The sequence below is a fragment of the Tursiops truncatus genome, chromosome 2 (genome assembly GCF_011762595.2).
Source record: "Tursiops truncatus isolate mTurTru1 chromosome 2, mTurTru1.mat.Y, whole genome shotgun sequence".
Taxonomy (NCBI): Eukaryota; Metazoa; Chordata; class Mammalia; order Artiodactyla; family Delphinidae; genus Tursiops; species Tursiops truncatus.
In genome coordinates this window covers 138264043-138279851 of record NC_047035.1, presented here as the reverse complement: position 1 = coordinate 138279851, position 15809 = coordinate 138264043, and the positions used below count along the sequence as shown (strand labels likewise).

Below are 15809 nucleotides of genomic sequence, written 5' to 3'. Positions count from 1 at the left end.
AAAGAACAAACAATTCCTTCTGAGCCCTTTCTAGCCCAGTCGACTCAGGACTCAGGGCCTGGTCACCACCAACACCACGCGGGATGCCGGGCTTGGCCGGAGCTGGAGTGGGTGGCCGCGGAGCCCTCGGTTCCCCCCGCATCCCCTCCCAGCCGCGGAGCCCCGCCCCGAGTCCGCCTCTGGCGGGCCTGGGCGGAGCACGTGGCCCAGTGGGAGGTGCTGCGCTGCCTGATTTATTCCCGTCCAGGAGAAGGAGTGAGAACCGCCGGGTCTGAACAGCCCGAGCGCCGGGTCTCGGGCCCGCATCTCCACACCATGCCGTGCCCCCGTGTGCTGGCCGCGCTCTGCGGCGCGCTCCTCTGCGCCTCGGGACTCTTCGCCTTCTCCGGTGAGTCGATCGCGCCGCCCTCTCGCCCTCGCCCCTCCTCTCCGCGCCGCTCGGAAGTTCGCCGCCGCGCCCTCCCTCTACTTCCACTGTTTACAAACTTGGTCAAAGAGCCGGCGCCAAGCGGAGGGGCGACCTCTCCGGCTGCGCCCGGGAGGGAGGCGGGGATGCTCTCGGCCTCTCCTGCTGTCTCCGCGCCGGAGGGCTTTTGGCCGGTGATAGAGGCTTGAGCGCTGGGCGGGGACTCGGGACACTGGGTGACAGCCCAGCCTCCCCCAGGGATGTGGCTTACACAGAACAAAGGAATCCGCTGTGTCGGGCCTCTCTTTTCCCATCTGTAAAATGAGGCCATTGAACTGTGTCTGACTCGCGCGCTCCTTCCACCAGGAAGTTTCTAGGACTCTTGTATTGATAAGTCTTCTCCAGCCAACTTTCCCTGGTAACTCCCTTCCCAGCCCTGGCGGCTGGTCAGTTCACTGGAATTTTATCCTCTGCTTCAAAGTAGGTGTCTGGTCAGATAAGCGAAGGGCTGGGGAGTCGGTGGAATGGAAGGACCTCCAGCTGGGACCCAAGAGGGGGCAAGGAGCCTGGGGAGGGACTTGGAAAAGGGCTCTCTCCTGAGGTGGCGGCTCCTGACTACACCCCTCCCCCTGCGGCCTTGGGCTGCTGGTTTATCTTCCTTGGTCCTCCTCCCCCGCCTAGGATGCATCGTGCTGGCAGCTGGGCCTCCAGCAGGGTGGTCATGGGGATGCCCTATTCGCTTCACAGTGGGCTGAGGAAAGGGTGCCCACGGGGTGGGGGGAGATGGCAAAGACTCTTCAGGCACCCCCTCCATCATTTTCTCATAGAAATAAGATTGGCTGAAGCAAGTTGGGGGTGGGTGGGTGGGTCCCAGATGAGCCCTGGCTGTGCCATCCGGTGCCAGTCTGACCCCCAGGCTTGGAGTGGAAGCCTAAGGCCTCTCCAAGCTCCCCTGAGACATGGAGAGCTGGCTGGGTCTTAAAAGTCCCTTGCCACTCCTCTCTGGCCCCAGAGCCTGAGCCCTGGCAAAATGTCCCTGGGGAAATCTCCCAAAGAGGGTAGGACACTGAAATCCCAAAGGCGGTTTTGTGGAGGGTGACCTGGCTTTGTGGGAAGGGGGAAGTACCACAGCTGCAGTGCACAGGTGAGTCAGTCAAGGGCCTGCCAGATAGGGGAGACCTTTCCCTTTCCCTTTTGCCCACTCACCTGCTTTGCCCTGGAGCAGTACAGGGAGAGGGCACTTTGGGAGGGGGAGGGAGGGGAGTTGGACCTTGCCTGGTCGGGAGCCCAGGGCTCTGGCCATTCTCAAGCCTCTGCCGTGGCAGTGCCCACCAGCCTGTCAGGTCAGGGAGGGGATTAACCTGCTATTTAAAGCCAGTGACTAATAGCTCATTGGGAGCCTCCTTAAGCTCCTGAGGCCCACGCTGAGGTGGAGCTCTGAGGCCTCCATTGCTCACTAACAGTGTTCCCTTCCTTGGAGCCCCCGCCCTGGTCTCTGGAGCTTTGGGATCTCAGGAGGGCCTCCAGCCTGGGATGGCTTGACTCTGCAGTGAGGAAAAAAGATGTCTCATGTTTTACCCCAAATGACGGGTTTGGGTGTGGGGTCTGAGGCAGCCCTTCTGGGATGCTAAGGTCAGCTAGAAGGTGCTCTGCAGGCCTGGCTGACCTAGTGGGCTGAAGTTCACTCGAGTCAAGGGATTGGGGACAGGCTAACAGTGCACATCTGTCAGCCAGGGCCCCAGCCGGAAGCTGTGATGTCCTCTCTAGCCCTCTTCCCACCTCTACTCGTTGTCCAGTTTTTCTCAAATCTGTCCTTCTTCCTCACCCCTTCGCCTGACTTCCTGTCTTACCAGGAGGCCTGTGACAGCCTCCCTGATGCTCTCCTGGTTTCCTACCTCACCTGCTCCCGTCCTGTTTCCACACAGAGCCAGAGGGATCTTTGTGTAGCTACAGGATGCCTCCCCACCCTGGGCAGCGCATCCACATCTCTGCAGATGGCCTTTGCTTGACATTCTCCATCCCCAACTAAGAAATGGCTTCCCCACTCCCACCTCATGCTTGAGAATCTCTGACAGTTTTTTCCTGGTGGACAATGATGGGGAGACTAAAGGAAGGTTAAGAGCCCTTGTTCTGCAGGTTGAAAAGTCTAAACTTGTCATTCTTAAGAGTCCCTGCCAGTCTCCCTTTTCAGCGATGTCTTACTGTTCTCCAGCATACCATGTCCTCTGTGCTTCTGCTTTTCTGAAGAAAGTTCTTTCCTCATTCCCCAGCCTGACACCCTCCCACTCTGACTTTTTTTTTTTTTTTTTTGGCCATGCCACAGGGCATGTGGGATCTTAGTTCCCTGACCAGGGATCGAACCTGTGCCTCCTGCATTGGAAGCACAGAGTCTTAACCACTGGACTGCCAGGGAAGTCCCTCCCTCTCTGACTTTTAAACTAGCTCAAATGTCCCCACCTCTGAAACTTCCTGCTCCCTGGCAGAAACCATCCTCCGCTGGCCCCTCATGCAGGCTTCCGTCAGAGCTCATGGCCCCTCTTCATTATGTGGTGACTTGTCTGCCGCTTTCCTCTGGCTTCTTGAGGCCTAGACTGCATCTGATTTCTCTGTCTCAGGGGCCCAGGACGTACATGGTAGTTGGCCCCCCAGATATTTACTCAATGAACGACTTGTTCCTGACTCAGAACTGTTATTGCAGGTGACTTCTGTGACTCCAGCCAGTGCCTGCATGGTGGGACCTGCTTGTTGGACCAGGACAGAAAACCCCCCTTCCACTGCCTCTGCCCTGAAGGCTTCACGGGCCTCATATGCAATGAGACTGAGAGAGGTACCCGCCCTGGGACATACCTGCCACTTCCCACTGGCTCCCAGTTGCAGCCCAGGCTGCTGGGCTGAGCTCCTCCTGAAGTGGACACTGGTCCCCAGCACCCCTCCTGTTGCCCGCCAGCTTTTTCCTGGAAGCTCCCAGGCCACTTGGAAAGCTGGGTGCTTCCTTCACTTGGGCTGACTCACCTACCCGTGACCCTTCTTGGCTCCAGGCTGGCCCAGGCCCCATCGGGCAGATTGGGAGGGGGGAGGGACGAGATGGTTGGGGGAAGCGGGCAGTGGGCCAAGTTTGGGCGGAGGGTCCTTTTGGGCTTGGCGCTTCTGCCTGTCCCCAGCTCCTTCCTGATCACCTGCCCATCTCACTTGCCTCCCTCTCCCCAGGTCCCTGTTTCCCAAATCCCTGCCACAATGATGCCGAATGCCAGGTGATTGACGACTTCCACCGAGGGGATGTCTTCACCCAGTACATCTGCGAGTGCCCTCATGGCTACACAGGCATCCACTGTGAGATTGGTGAGTATCTGGGGGTGCCTGTTCCAGGGGGCAGACCCTGAGCCACAGTCCTGGCAGCCCAGGCAGTGTGCTGGCCTTATTCCTGGGTCAGGGTGCATTGAGGAAGTGGACAGAGCCTCAGTTAGGCCGGGGTGGTGTGTGGGGGAGGGGCGGGGGACCCTGTTGTCCCTCCCCAGGCTTCTTCCTGCCTGGCCCTCTCTCCTGGGACTACAGGCCAGGCCTAATGTCTCTGCAGGGGAGTGAGGGCTGGTGGTAACCCCAGAGGTCGTGGGAGTGTTATTTTATGTCACCATGAATCAGACACACAGCATTAGGGTAAAGTCTTGACATTTTTCTACCAAGAGGGGAAAACCAACAGATTCTTAATCTTTTGGGGCCCAGGAGGTTAGTTAAGGTTTGAGCCTCAGGGTCTGACAGTTCTGGCCCAGGTCTGATCTCTGGCTTCATCACAGAGCTCTGGGAAGAGGGAGAGGCCTGGGCAGGCTGGGTCATCCCCTCACGGTCAGGCGCTCAGAGGCCCTGCGTGTGCAGAGGGGCTGACCCGCCTGGCCTGGTTGGTCATCCACGTGGCCACAGACCGGTGCTGGGCGGGTACCCGGCAGACCTGGCCAGCATTGTCTGTGCACGCCGTCTCCCTCCTGGCCTGGCTGGGGTCCCTCCCACAACCCAGGACTCTTCCTCACTTGCTGTGGGGCGGCGAGGTCATGTCTAGGTGCAGGGGTAGCGGGAGTAGGGGTGGCGGTGCCAGATGTCTGCAGTCCGGTGGCTCTGTCACTGAGCCCTGTGGGCAGGGGGCAGGTGCTCCTGCTGTAGGCAGACGTGGGGCTGGGCTCTGGGAGGAGGAGGGAGGGCAGGGCCAGCCCGGTGGGAGCTGGCTCCTGGGGAGAGCAGATGAAGTGCCTGTGTCGCCCTTCATGTTAGAGGAGACAGCCCCGAGGGCCTGGGCCCTGGGCCCTGGGCTGAGGCCGATGTGTCTGAGATACTGGGTGGAGGAATGTGGGGGGGCGGGGTCGCCAAAGCTGACAGAGCCCTGGGTGGGGCCAGGTGGGCCCACTAATTACGCTGCTGGGTTAGCCCAGGTAACCCTGGGTGTGCCTGAGTGGGGATTACTCATCTAGCCTCCTTCTGCTTCTTGGCCTGGGGTCTGTCCAGCACCTGGGGCAGAAGGCAGGAGGCGACCACAAAGCTGGAGGAACACCCCCAGAGAGACCTTTGCAGCCCCTCCTTATCTGTTACATGGTGTGTTTCCTTGGAGCCCACCAGGACCCCACAGGCCCAAAGAATGCACGTTTGGGGCCCTCTGGGTGTGGGCATGGGGGCTGTGAGGACAGAGCAGAGCAGACCTGGCTTCAGGTCTCTGCTCAGCCAGTGGCTGGCTCTGATCTCGGGTGTATGGCCTCCCTCGTGCCTCACTCTCCCTGCGAGAATGTCAGACACCGAGCTTGGTGTGAGCCTGGGATTTTGGAATGAGAGTGGATCTGTCCCGGGTTCTCTGCTTGGGAGCTGAGCCCCAGGCACACAGGCTCGGCCCCCAAGGACCACATCGCTTGGCCAGGGGCAGCTTCCCAGATGGCTGGGTCAGGACCAGTAGCTAGAAGGGGCAAAGGGTATGAGGGAAAACAGAATGGCACTCACACCCCATCCAGAAAACTCCTGCCAGTGGGATTCTAGAAACCTCCAGGCAGATGTGCTTCTTGCTTTATGTGCAGTACGAGTAATGTTCACTGCTGTCTGAGGCGTCGCTTCTTCCGCAGCCATCCTCCTGGGGGAACCAGGGACCGGGCTGGGTGTGGCGGTCCTCCTGATGGGGCGGGGGCACGAAGGAAGAGGAGGCCACGCTGCTATTCACTCAGCAGCCCACCCCCCCCTCGAATAATTGCTGCTCCATATCCTGTAAGAACGAGACCACCTCCTGCAGCCTGGTGAGGGACACCAGCTGCCAGTCATGGCAGTACTATGAGTGCCGGCCTGCCCTAGAACCTTCTGGCAGCCCAGGGTCCCAACCCCCAGTGACTCTGCCCGGCCCCTCTCTTCCTCACTGTGCACCTTGTCTTGGTATCTCCTTGCCCTTCATTGTCCCTTCATGGTCTCTGCTCTGGGTCCCCGGCAGAGGCCACACTGTCTTGTTCTTGTGTCCTCTGGGCCCCGCATGCTCGGGTGGCCCTCTGACTGCCCCCTCCCCCCTCAGTCTGCATCTCGCCGCTGGGCATGGAGACGGGCGCTATCGCCGACTCCCAGATCTCTGCCTCGTCCATGCACTTGGGTTTCATGGGTTTGCAGCGCTGGGCCCCGTATCTGGCCCGCCTGCACCTCACGGGCATTGTCAACGCATGGACATCCAGCAACTACGACAGAAGCCCCTGGATCCAGGTATGGAAGGGACGGCTCAGGGGTGCGTAGCGTGATGGGAATGAAGAAGATGGGATGAGTGCACCTGCATTTGGGGGTCACCACGGGAGGATTCATAACCGGTATCCAGGTAGCGTGGTAGCAGGTTCCCACGGGTGAAGTAGCTTTAAGTAGAGGGCAGCTTTGGGGGACCTGGAGTGCGTGGGCAGGATGAGGGGGAGTGAACGCTAGGCTGTAGAGGGGCTCTTTGCACTGTACGAGGCCTCTGGAAGCTTGTCCTTGTGTGCTTCCCTGAGCACTGGGCCCAAAGCCTGGAGAGGGCCAGATGAGAAAGCCGCGCTTATTTGTCCTGCTTGGGTTGTTCTCCTTCTGGGCTGGGGGAGTGATGGCGGTGAAAAGAACCTGGGAGATAGGGATTCTGTCCTTCCTGTCCTGGTCCAGGTGAACCTGATGCGGAAGATGCGGGTGACGGGTGTGGTGACGCAGGGTGCTAGCCGTGCAGGCAGTGCCGAGTACCTGAAGACTTTCAAGGTGGCCTACAGCACCAATGGGCGCAAGTTCCAGTTCATCCAGGGCGCAGGGGAGTCAGGAGATAAGGTGAGGTTTGTCGTGAGCCCTAAAGAAGGGCTGTGGTCAGCAACCCCTGGGGCTCCAGCGCCGTTTGAGGGCCCCCAATGAGGTGAGAGTGCCCTGGGTGATTGGCCATGAGGTGTATCTTGGTTTGAAGAATTTGGGAAACCCAGATTGTGCCTGTGCTCTGTGGTTAAAAGTAATAGCCCCACTTTATAGATAAGAATAGTGAGACTCAGAAAGGTTCAGTGACTCGTTGAGGGTGGCGGTAGTGGTGGATATGGGATGCATTCAGAGCCGTCAGGGATACCATGTACAGTCATACAGGTTGTATACTGGTGTCATTACTAAGTCAGCACCATTCACGTCATGTTTGTGTGCTTCTATCTGTGGGAAAATTGTTATAAAAACGTCTTTTGAGAAAGGAGTACCTTTTCCTAATTTGCACAGAGGCACCCTATAGATCATAGGTGGCCCTGTGCGAAAGACGGGGCTTTATGCCCAGGCCCCATGGTGACCAAGGAAGATCTGAAAAAGGGAATCTGTGTTGAGGGCTGTGAGGTGGCCAGAGGAAGGGCTGAGCCCCTCCTGGCTCTGCTAAGCCCACCTCTGCCTCCGGGCCCAAAGAGGAGGGGGAGACCACCCCAGGAAGTGGGACTGCCCACACTGACCCACTCCTCCAGTCTGCCTCTTCTCTCCTAGATATTTATGGGTAATGTGGACAACAGCGGCCTGAAGGTCAACCTGTTTGAAACCCCTCTGGAGGTGCAGTATGTGAGACTGGTGCCCGTGATCTGCCACCGGGGCTGCACCCTTCGCTTTGAGCTCCTTGGCTGTGAGTTGAATGGTGAGTGCTGGAGGCTCTGTAATCCTCGGAGATGGCTTTCCCTGCCCCCTCTTTTCTCAGCCAAGCTGAGCTGAGTAGGGTGGCAGCAAGGCCCAGGAACTTGGGCTGTCACAGGAGATGGCCACAAGAGGGATCATCTGGCCATCAGCCGTCCTGCCCAGGTGTTTGCTCTTTGCTGGTTGGTAGAGGAAAAAAGACACCACTTCAATTTTCAAAATATTTTCACTTAACTCTGATTGGTTCCTTGAGCTTCTGGAACATGTAGCATTCGTTCTGTTTTGCAGATGTCAGTTCCACGAGGGCAAGGAGTTTGTTTTGTTCACTGCTGCATTCCCAGTGCCTAGAACAGAGCCTGGCTCATAGGCACTCAGTAAATATTGATGGATGAGTGAGTGAATGAATGAATGAGGAAAATGAGGCCCAGATAAATTGTTTATCAGGGGCACACAGCTGGTAGGTATTAAAAGTTGGTCTGAATTCCTGGGCTTCTGACACCTACCCATCCACTGTTTCTTCCCCCAAACCTGTAGCCTGCATTCAAGAGAAACATGGGGACTTCTAGGGTCATAGGGCTGGAGATGGTGCTTTTTTTTTGATGAGGACAATTTTTAAAGTCTTTATTGATTTTGTTACTATATTGCTTCTGTTTTATGTTTTGGTTTTTTGGCTGAGAGGCATATGGGATCTTAGCTCCCTGACCAGGGTTCGAACCTGCACCCCCTGCATTGGAAGGTGAAGTCTTAACCACTGGACCTCCAGGGAAGTCCCCTGGGGATGGTGATTCTTTTTTTTTTTTTTTTTTTGGGGTACGCGGGCCTCTCACTGTTGCGGCCTCTCTCGTTGCGGGGCATGGGTTCTGGACGTGCAGGCTCAGCGGCCATGGCTCACGGGCCCAGCCGCTCCGCGGCATGTGGGATCCTCCTGGACCGGGGCAGGAACCCATGTCCCCTGCATCGGCAGGCGGACTCTCAACCACTGCGCCACCAGGGAAGCCCGGGGATGGTGATTCTTGTTGCTCTTTCCGGAGAGATTCTCAGATGGAGGGATGGGGGGCCAGAAGGGGATAGGTTTCTGCTGAGTCATAAAAAATCTAACCACTGGAGAGGTCAGGGTGCAGAGGTTGGGCTGAGGGCCTTGTCTCTGCCCAGCTCAGCTCAGCCTTGCCTTCTCTGAGGCCTGGATATTTCCCTCTTTTTGCAGCCACAGTGCCACCTGCTGGCCACCGGCAGAACTGTAGGGCTCACTAGGCAGAGCTGCAGAGCAGAGGTGCTCTCTGTCTTTCTCATCTTAACCCAAGACCCACCCTCTGCTCCCCCTTCCACCCACTGTGGCACCTCTTTCTGTTATCCCGTTTTAGTTACTGCCCAATACCACTCAGAGCTCAGTTCAGTGACTGTCTGGGTTTAGTCTTTTTTTTTAAGTATGTACTTGAGCCAGCATATTCTTGCTCCCAGGGTCACTGCTTTTTGAGCCTAACTGTTCTTTTTTTTAAAAATATTTATTTATTTTGGCTGCACCAGGTCTTAGTTGCGGCATGCGGGATCCTTAGTTGCAGCATGCATGTGGTATCTAGTTCCCCGACCAGGGATCGAACTCAGGCCGCCTGCATGGGGAGCATGGAGTCTTAACTACTGGACCACCAGGGAAGTCCCCCAAGCCTAACTGTTTTAAGTGGGGAGTTAAAGACTGCCTTTTGCTAAAAGGAAATTCAGGCGATTGGTAAAGGACATAGACAGGTCTGGGGCCCCCCACCCTGGGATCCTCTCCCTGGAGTCCCTCACTACTCACTGTCATAGTCTGAATCCTTTGGCTAATTTCCAGCCTAGGCCTGTCACAGCCGGTTACCTCCAAGGCCAAGAGAGGGTGAGTCTGGCAAGCCGAGGAAGTGAAGTTTTTCTGTCTGCTTCCCTCAAGGACTGGACCATCTCCTTTCCCTTGTAGGCATTCTGGTCACCTGGAGAGAGTGTTGGTGTGTGCCTGTGTGCACATGCGTGGGGCTGAGGTCTGGGCATTTCTGGGCATGCCCTGCACCAGGATTCCTCTTCACCAGCGGGCAAGGTGTCCTTGGTGAATTGATTAGTTATTTAACTCAGTAGATAGACATTTATTAAGATATTTATTAAGCTCCTTCTGAGTGCCTGGCTCTAGGGAGCAATATTGGTGAGATCCCTGACCTCATGGAAATTGCATTCTAATGAGGGAGGCTGATGTGAAACCAGGATCAAATAAAAGAAAGGTCAGATAGCAGCAAGAACTATGAAGGAAACATTAGAGGGAGATGTGATGAGGGTGACTTGGGGTGAAGAGAGGGAACGGCATGGGGACTGCTGTGTTGGTTGGCGTTTGAGTAGAGGCTTGAATGATGGAGATCAAGCCGCGTGAAGAACTTGGAAAGGGCATCCCAGGCAAGGAACTGACACATGCGAAGGCCCTGGGGCATGTGAAGGATAGAAGGGAGGCCAATGGAGCTGGAGCCTAGAGAATGAGGGGTAGCTTGGTGGGTGATGAGGCTGGAGAGGTAGGCAGAGACGGACCAGGCAGGGGCCACGTAGACCATTTTAAGGATTCAGGTCTTTATCCTGAGAACAAGGGGCAGCCATTGTGGAGGGAGTGCTAATAGGACACGGTTAGAGTTGGGTCTAGAAAAGCTCCCTTAGGCTGTATAGGGAGAATGGGGGCAGAGGGCCACTGTGAGTGAGGGGAGAGACATGTGGGAAGATAAGGTGGCTTGGATCAGGGTGGTGGAGTCAATGGATTGGGCAGATTAGAGCCTTCTACTAAAGTGAGCTCCATGGACCAGGAGGATGAGCATCACCTGGGAGCTTGTAGAAATGCAAACTCCCAGCCCCACCCTTGACTTTCTGAGACAGAATCCTCATATTAACAAGGTCCCCAGGTGATCTGTGAGAAGCACTGCTCTGGTACCTCATTTTATGGATGGGGAGTCTGAGGACCAGAGAGGGGAGGGACTTCCCAGGGTTGCATAGCGAGTGGTGGAGCTGACAGTCCTGCTCTCGGCTTGGCACCCTGCCCAGGGCATTTTATGTGGAAGGCTGTCTGACATGCCATAAGTGATGGGGGCATGAACTGCTGGAAGCAGATGATCTGTAGAAGGGTCCACCGTGGGCAGATGATGCCTTGGTGTCCTCTGCAGAGTGTTCCAGCCTTGGGCCGGTCTCATGGCCCTCCAGGTCTGGAGCCGTGGGATGAGCCACCTCCCAGCCCAGCAGCCTCTCTTTGTGGGAGCAGGGTAGAGGTTACCTGGTGCACCACCGTCACGAGGAGATGGTACGATTGGTCGGCATCAGCACACTCTGGAGGCACATGTCTTTACTGGCAGGGGAGTGAGCGTGTGGGGAGACAGTGAGGTAAAGCACTGGGGTCTATAGTCAGCTCCCAGATGGAGCCATGACTTTCCAAGCCCACTCTCCCACTCCTGACTTTGCAAAGGGACAGGCAGTTGTACAGTGGTGATTCTGCCACGTGTGAGACACGCCCATCGTTCTTTTGGGAGTTTTATCTCCTGCCCGTTCCCAACTGTTCTGGCCACCTGCAGGTGCAGAACAGCCAGCACATTCCTGAGTGTTTGGAGCAGGCCTGAGTGAAACCAAGGCCAGCTTCTCAGGTAGCCCTCCCAGGCCTCTCTGACAGCATGCCAGGTAGTGAATGTGTGAAGGCCCTCTGGGAGGGGCTGTGGGGCAGGGATACAGGGTTGTTCCTGAGCTCCAGGAATTCTGACTTTTCTGCTTCCACCTGCTAGAGGGCAGGAATATTGTCCTGCTCATCGCCGGGTCACCACCAGGCAGGCCTTCACGGCTCTGGGTTGGTGCAGGAATGGTGGAGATAGTGTCACAGTGTGACATGGTGATTAGGAGTGTGTGTGTGTGTGTGTGAGACTTGGGCACAATGCTTAATGTCTCTCAGCCTCAGTTTTCTCATCTGTGGAATGGGGTTACTAATATCCTCTTCGTTCCGGTTTTTGTGTGGTAGATTAAATGACTGAAGTCAGCACTGAGTCAGTGAGATGATTGTTATTAGCACTCTTGACGGTTATCCCAGGACTCAGCGGTGTGAATAGCAGCTGTACTGTAGGAGTGACAGAGAAGAAGTGCTGTGAGTCCAGAGAAGGGAGAAGTCCCACCCAAGTGAGGTGGTCAGGGCAGGCTTCTTGGAGGAGGTGTCCCATGAGTCAGGCCTTGAAGGAGGGTGGAGGTGGTGGATCAGGGCCTGCCGTGGTGCAGAGGGAGGAGAGCGGTGGGTGATCTGTGCAGAGCAAGTGAGGGGCGCTGGGTGGGAGCTGAGCTGAGGAGTGGGTGGGGCTGTCAGTAAGCAAATAGAATGGTTGGCCCTAAAAGTGGAAGGATCTTCCGTCTGTTGTCTAAGAGGATGCCAGAGGTCGGTCAGGAGCCACAGAGTTCTTTCCCCTTCACCACCTCACGCTCACACCCCTGGGAGGCTGTGGACCCCAGATCTGGGTGACAGCTCACCCCTTGTTGGCAGGATGCGCCGAACCCCTAGGCCTGAAGAACAACACCATCCCCAGCAAGCAGATCACAGCCTCCAGCTTCTACAAAACCTGGGGCCTCAGTGCCTTTAGCTGGTATCCCTCCTATGCGCGGCTGGATAATCAGGGCAAGTTCAACGCCTGGACCGCCCAGACCAACAGTGCCTCTGAGTGGCTTCAGGTGGGTCAGGCTCCCCCTGGGGTGCAGGGCTGGGGTAGGCTGGCGTTGGGTGGGTTTGGGTGGGGCTGTTGGATCTATGACCCTGGCCCAACCCAGGCTTCTGCTCCCCAAGAGGGAGTTTCTGCACGGCCTTGTTTGTGTTCGGCTTTGCTCCTTCTTCCTCTCACATCCCCACCTTTCTCCTGATTCTGTAACTCCAGAGGGGGGGATGGTGGGGGAGCTCAGTGCTGCTTCCACCAAGGCCCCCAGCCCCAGGTGGTGAGTGTGTGTGTGTGTGTGTGTGTAGGGGTAGGGCCACCTCCATTGGCTGCCACAGAGTGATAAGGCTGAGCCCACGTACAGCAGGGCAGGATGGAGGAGGGACACCTCAGGATTTCTCTGCCTGCACTCAGAGGATGCTCTCTAACTCGCTGTCTGAGAACACACCATGTGACAGCCCTTGGATTTCACTGAAATTGGGAAGCACAGGAGAGTCATGGAAAACCAGAGCATCCACTCATTTTATAGATGAGGAAACTGGGTCCCAGCAGGGTGAGGATTTGCCTGGGGCTCACCCGCTTGTTGGCAGTGAGTTGGGTTTGCAGCCTGGGTCTTCGCACTGCCTGCCCAGGGGCAGCTGGCAGGCTCCCTGGGATGGGCAGGGAACTGGGGGGCAGGAGGGGCATCTCTAGGCCCCAACAAGCACATTAGCCTGTGGGGCTGGCTTCTGTGAGGAGCTGCCTGCCTTTGGAGTCCTCAGGACCAATGTCAGGCTGTGGACAGCCCTGCAGGGGCCTCAGGAGCAGTTCATGTCCCTGTAGGCTATGGCCTCCCCTGTCCCTGTTCCTATCCTATGAGGGGTTGGCAGTGAGTTGGCTGGAGCCCAGGCTCTGAAATCTGAGCTTCATTGCATCAAAGTGCTTAACAGTGTCTGACAAAGTAAGTGGAATTATTTATGCCCATTTTATAGATGGAAAACTGAGGCTCTGCCAAGTGAAGTAGTTTTTCCAAGACTAGATTGTATGCCCCAGTGTGTCTGCCTTTTCCCACCTTACTGGAGATGGTCCAAGCAAAGAAGATGGGGTGGATTTTTTTTTTTTTTCCTGTAGATTGACCTGGGCTCTCAGAAGCGAGTGACTGGCATCATCACCCAGGGGGCACGAGACTTTGGCCACATCCAATATGTGGCAGCCTACAAGGTGGCCTATGGTGACGATGGTGTGAACTGGACTGAGTACAGGGACCAGGGGGCCGTGGAAAGCAAGGTGAGTGTGTGTTCAGCTGTCCTTCCCTCCCCACTCCAGGGATGCCCTGCGAGTGGGATCCGGGGCCCTAAGGGGAGGAAGACTGGCTCTGGGGCCCTCCTGACCCCCTCTGTGTCTCTAGATCTTCCCTGGCAACATGGACAATAATTCCCACAAGAAGAACATGTTTGAGGCGCCTTTCCTGGCTCGCTTTGTGCGCATCCTGCCTGTGGCCTGGCACAACCGCATCACCCTTCGCGTGGAGCTGCTGGGCTGTTAGTGGTAGGCCCAGCTGCAGTGACCGCAAGGGCCGTGGGGGCACCTGCCCCTTTCCTGGTTCTCCTGGCCTTCTGGGGACCTGCTGCCTTTTCCACCCGTCCTCCTGATTGTAGCTGACCTGGGGGCGGGGGTTTCAGTCGTCTCTCCCTCCCTCCCTCCCTCCCCCTCCCACGTGCCCGTGGTGCCTACCCCTCACGCCATCCCATTTTCTTAGGCACGGTGGGAGTTGAGTAGGTCTGGGATGGACAGGGAAGGGCGAAGTAGGGCGCGTGGGTCCTCCGTAGTGCCTCTCCCACACTCCCCATTCCCAAGACCCTGGAGGAATAGGCCCTGAGGCCCCAAGCTGGAGAGTGCTGGTCTCCTGCCCCTCAGCCCTGGGGCATGATGCTGCCACTCTGCTGCTTCCACCTAGCCCCCCGACACTTCCCCCTCATCTCCCTGGACACCCCTCTTGACCCTCCTCCTAGCCTAGAGGGAGACAGAAGCGGGTGGGGTGGGTCTGTGGAGAAATGGGGGAGGAAGTGGCTGGGCCTGGGCGGCCCTCTGTGCTGGTTCTTCACCCCTGAGTACACAGGCAGCTTTCAAAATATATTTATATCACCCCCTGAACTCTCGCTGTGGTTCATCGTTGCTCCGTCAAAATGGGCTTTGACTTGGGCTGGTGTCCCCACCCTGAGTCCTCCCCGAGTCCCAGCATTCTTGTGTCACCTGCCCGACTATAGAGAGGGAGGAGACTACTGGGGGGGGGGTCCCACTGGAGGGGCCAGGACTCTTCCCCTCAATTCTCCTCCTCCAGACCCATGCAGCCCCAGGGCCATCGCTGCTGCCAGGTGAGTGCCTGGGGCGGGGCCTATGCAGAGGCTGTCTTCACAAATGCCTTTGCTCCCTTCCCACGCCAGGAAGACAGGCAGAGGCTGCTGGTTTTCCCCTGCGGCAATTGCCATTTTCTCTGCAACTGGAGCGGTGGGCTGGAGAAACTATTAGAAACTCAGTGAACCTGGGCTGCTTTCAGAGCTGCAGGAGCCCCAGGATGGGGTACAGCGTGGGATGGGAGGGGCCAGGGCTCTGCCAAGTGGGTGGGGCGTTCCTGGCCCAGCACACTGGTTCCTGAGAGGCCACTGGCAACTCCACTCCAGGGCTGGGAGGAGAGCTCCAGGGGCACCCCTCTCCCCCCACCTCCTCACACCATGCAGGGGCCATCAGGAGGTGGCCAGTGGGAGGCAGTGCAGGCCAGTGATCTGGAAGTGGGGCTTGCAGATAAAAGAGGGACTGACTAGCTGGGAAAGGGCATATGAAACCACCCTAGTATTCAGTGCCTTGGGACACAAGATGGATTTTCCAGAACAGACTTTGGGAGCCATGCCTTTGTACACATAGGCACCTCTAGGCAGCAGATCTGGCCATGTGGCTGCCAAAGGGAGGGTGTGGCTTTGTTGGAAGTTCATCAGAGATATTAGTCTGGAAGTGGCTCCACCCCCCCCCCCCCCCCCCCAAGAGCTCCTGTTGCCAGGGCTTCTTGGCTGGGCAGGGATGGAATAAAGGGCCCAGGCTGTGGTCTCTGAATGAACTGGGTTTGTGGGGCTCCCCACCCCTGGGGGTCTATTGGCTCACTCCTTCCTGTCTCAGAGCTCTCCTCTGTGGAGTTGCATGGGTTGGGTTTGAAGTCAGTCTTTCTGGGTGGTTGCTGGCTTTAGGACTCCCTCCTGGGAGCATTTCCTACCACCCAACCTGTTCAGGCCTCTCCTGGGAACTCTTGGATGCCTCCTCAATAAGTAACTGCAGTCGAGCCTTGTTAGAATGCAGGAGTCCCACTTGCAGAAGGGGAAACCAAGCATCACTCCCATCTGTCAATTTGTCCCTCTTTGTGGCGTTGAATATTTTCTGTGGGCCAGTCTCATTGGCTGGTTGGCTGGGTGGGCTGGTGTCACAAGCCCCCCACCTGGACCAGGAGATCCAAGGTGACTATGGAATTGCCTAAGCCACCTCTCAGTCCCTTCCTGCTCATCTTTGCAGCCTTGGATGTGTTGGCCACAGCCTTCTGAAAGTCCCCTTCCTGGGACCCTGGACCTGGGCCCCCTCCCTCCTGACCCCTTCTGTCTTTGGCTTCTCTC

At 57.0% G+C, this 15809-nt stretch overlaps 1 protein-coding gene across 1 annotated transcript; it reads left to right on the top strand.

The window, feature by feature from the left end:
• Positions 1–231: 231 nt before the first annotated feature.
• Positions 232–14307, top strand: MFGE8 (milk fat globule EGF and factor V/VIII domain containing). The gene is made up of 9 exons (XM_033852112.2): positions 232–388; positions 3105–3233; positions 3614–3745; positions 5934–6115; positions 6536–6691; positions 7367–7511; positions 12012–12196; positions 13285–13440; positions 13562–14307. Exons 1-9 carry the CDS (start codon positions 316–318, stop codon positions 13697–13699), a joined length of 1296 nt encoding a protein of 431 aa, XP_033708003.1. The 5' UTR covers positions 232–315; the 3' UTR covers positions 13700–14307.
• The last annotated feature ends 1502 nt before the right edge of the window (positions 14308–15809 follow it).

Excerpts from the sequence above, each read along its gene's own strand:
- MFGE8 (XM_033852112.2), top strand. The coding sequence starts at position 316 with ATGCCGTGCCCCCGTGTGCTGGCCGCGCTCTGCGGCGCGCTCCTCTGC. Across the intron at positions 389-3,104 it reads GGGACTCTTCGCCTTCTCCG|GTGACTTCTGTGACTCCAGC; the intron begins GTGAGTCGATCG and ends CTGTTATTGCAG. Across the intron at positions 3,234-3,613 it reads ATGCAATGAGACTGAGAGAG|GTCCCTGTTTCCCAAATCCC; the intron begins GTACCCGCCCTG and ends CCCTCTCCCCAG.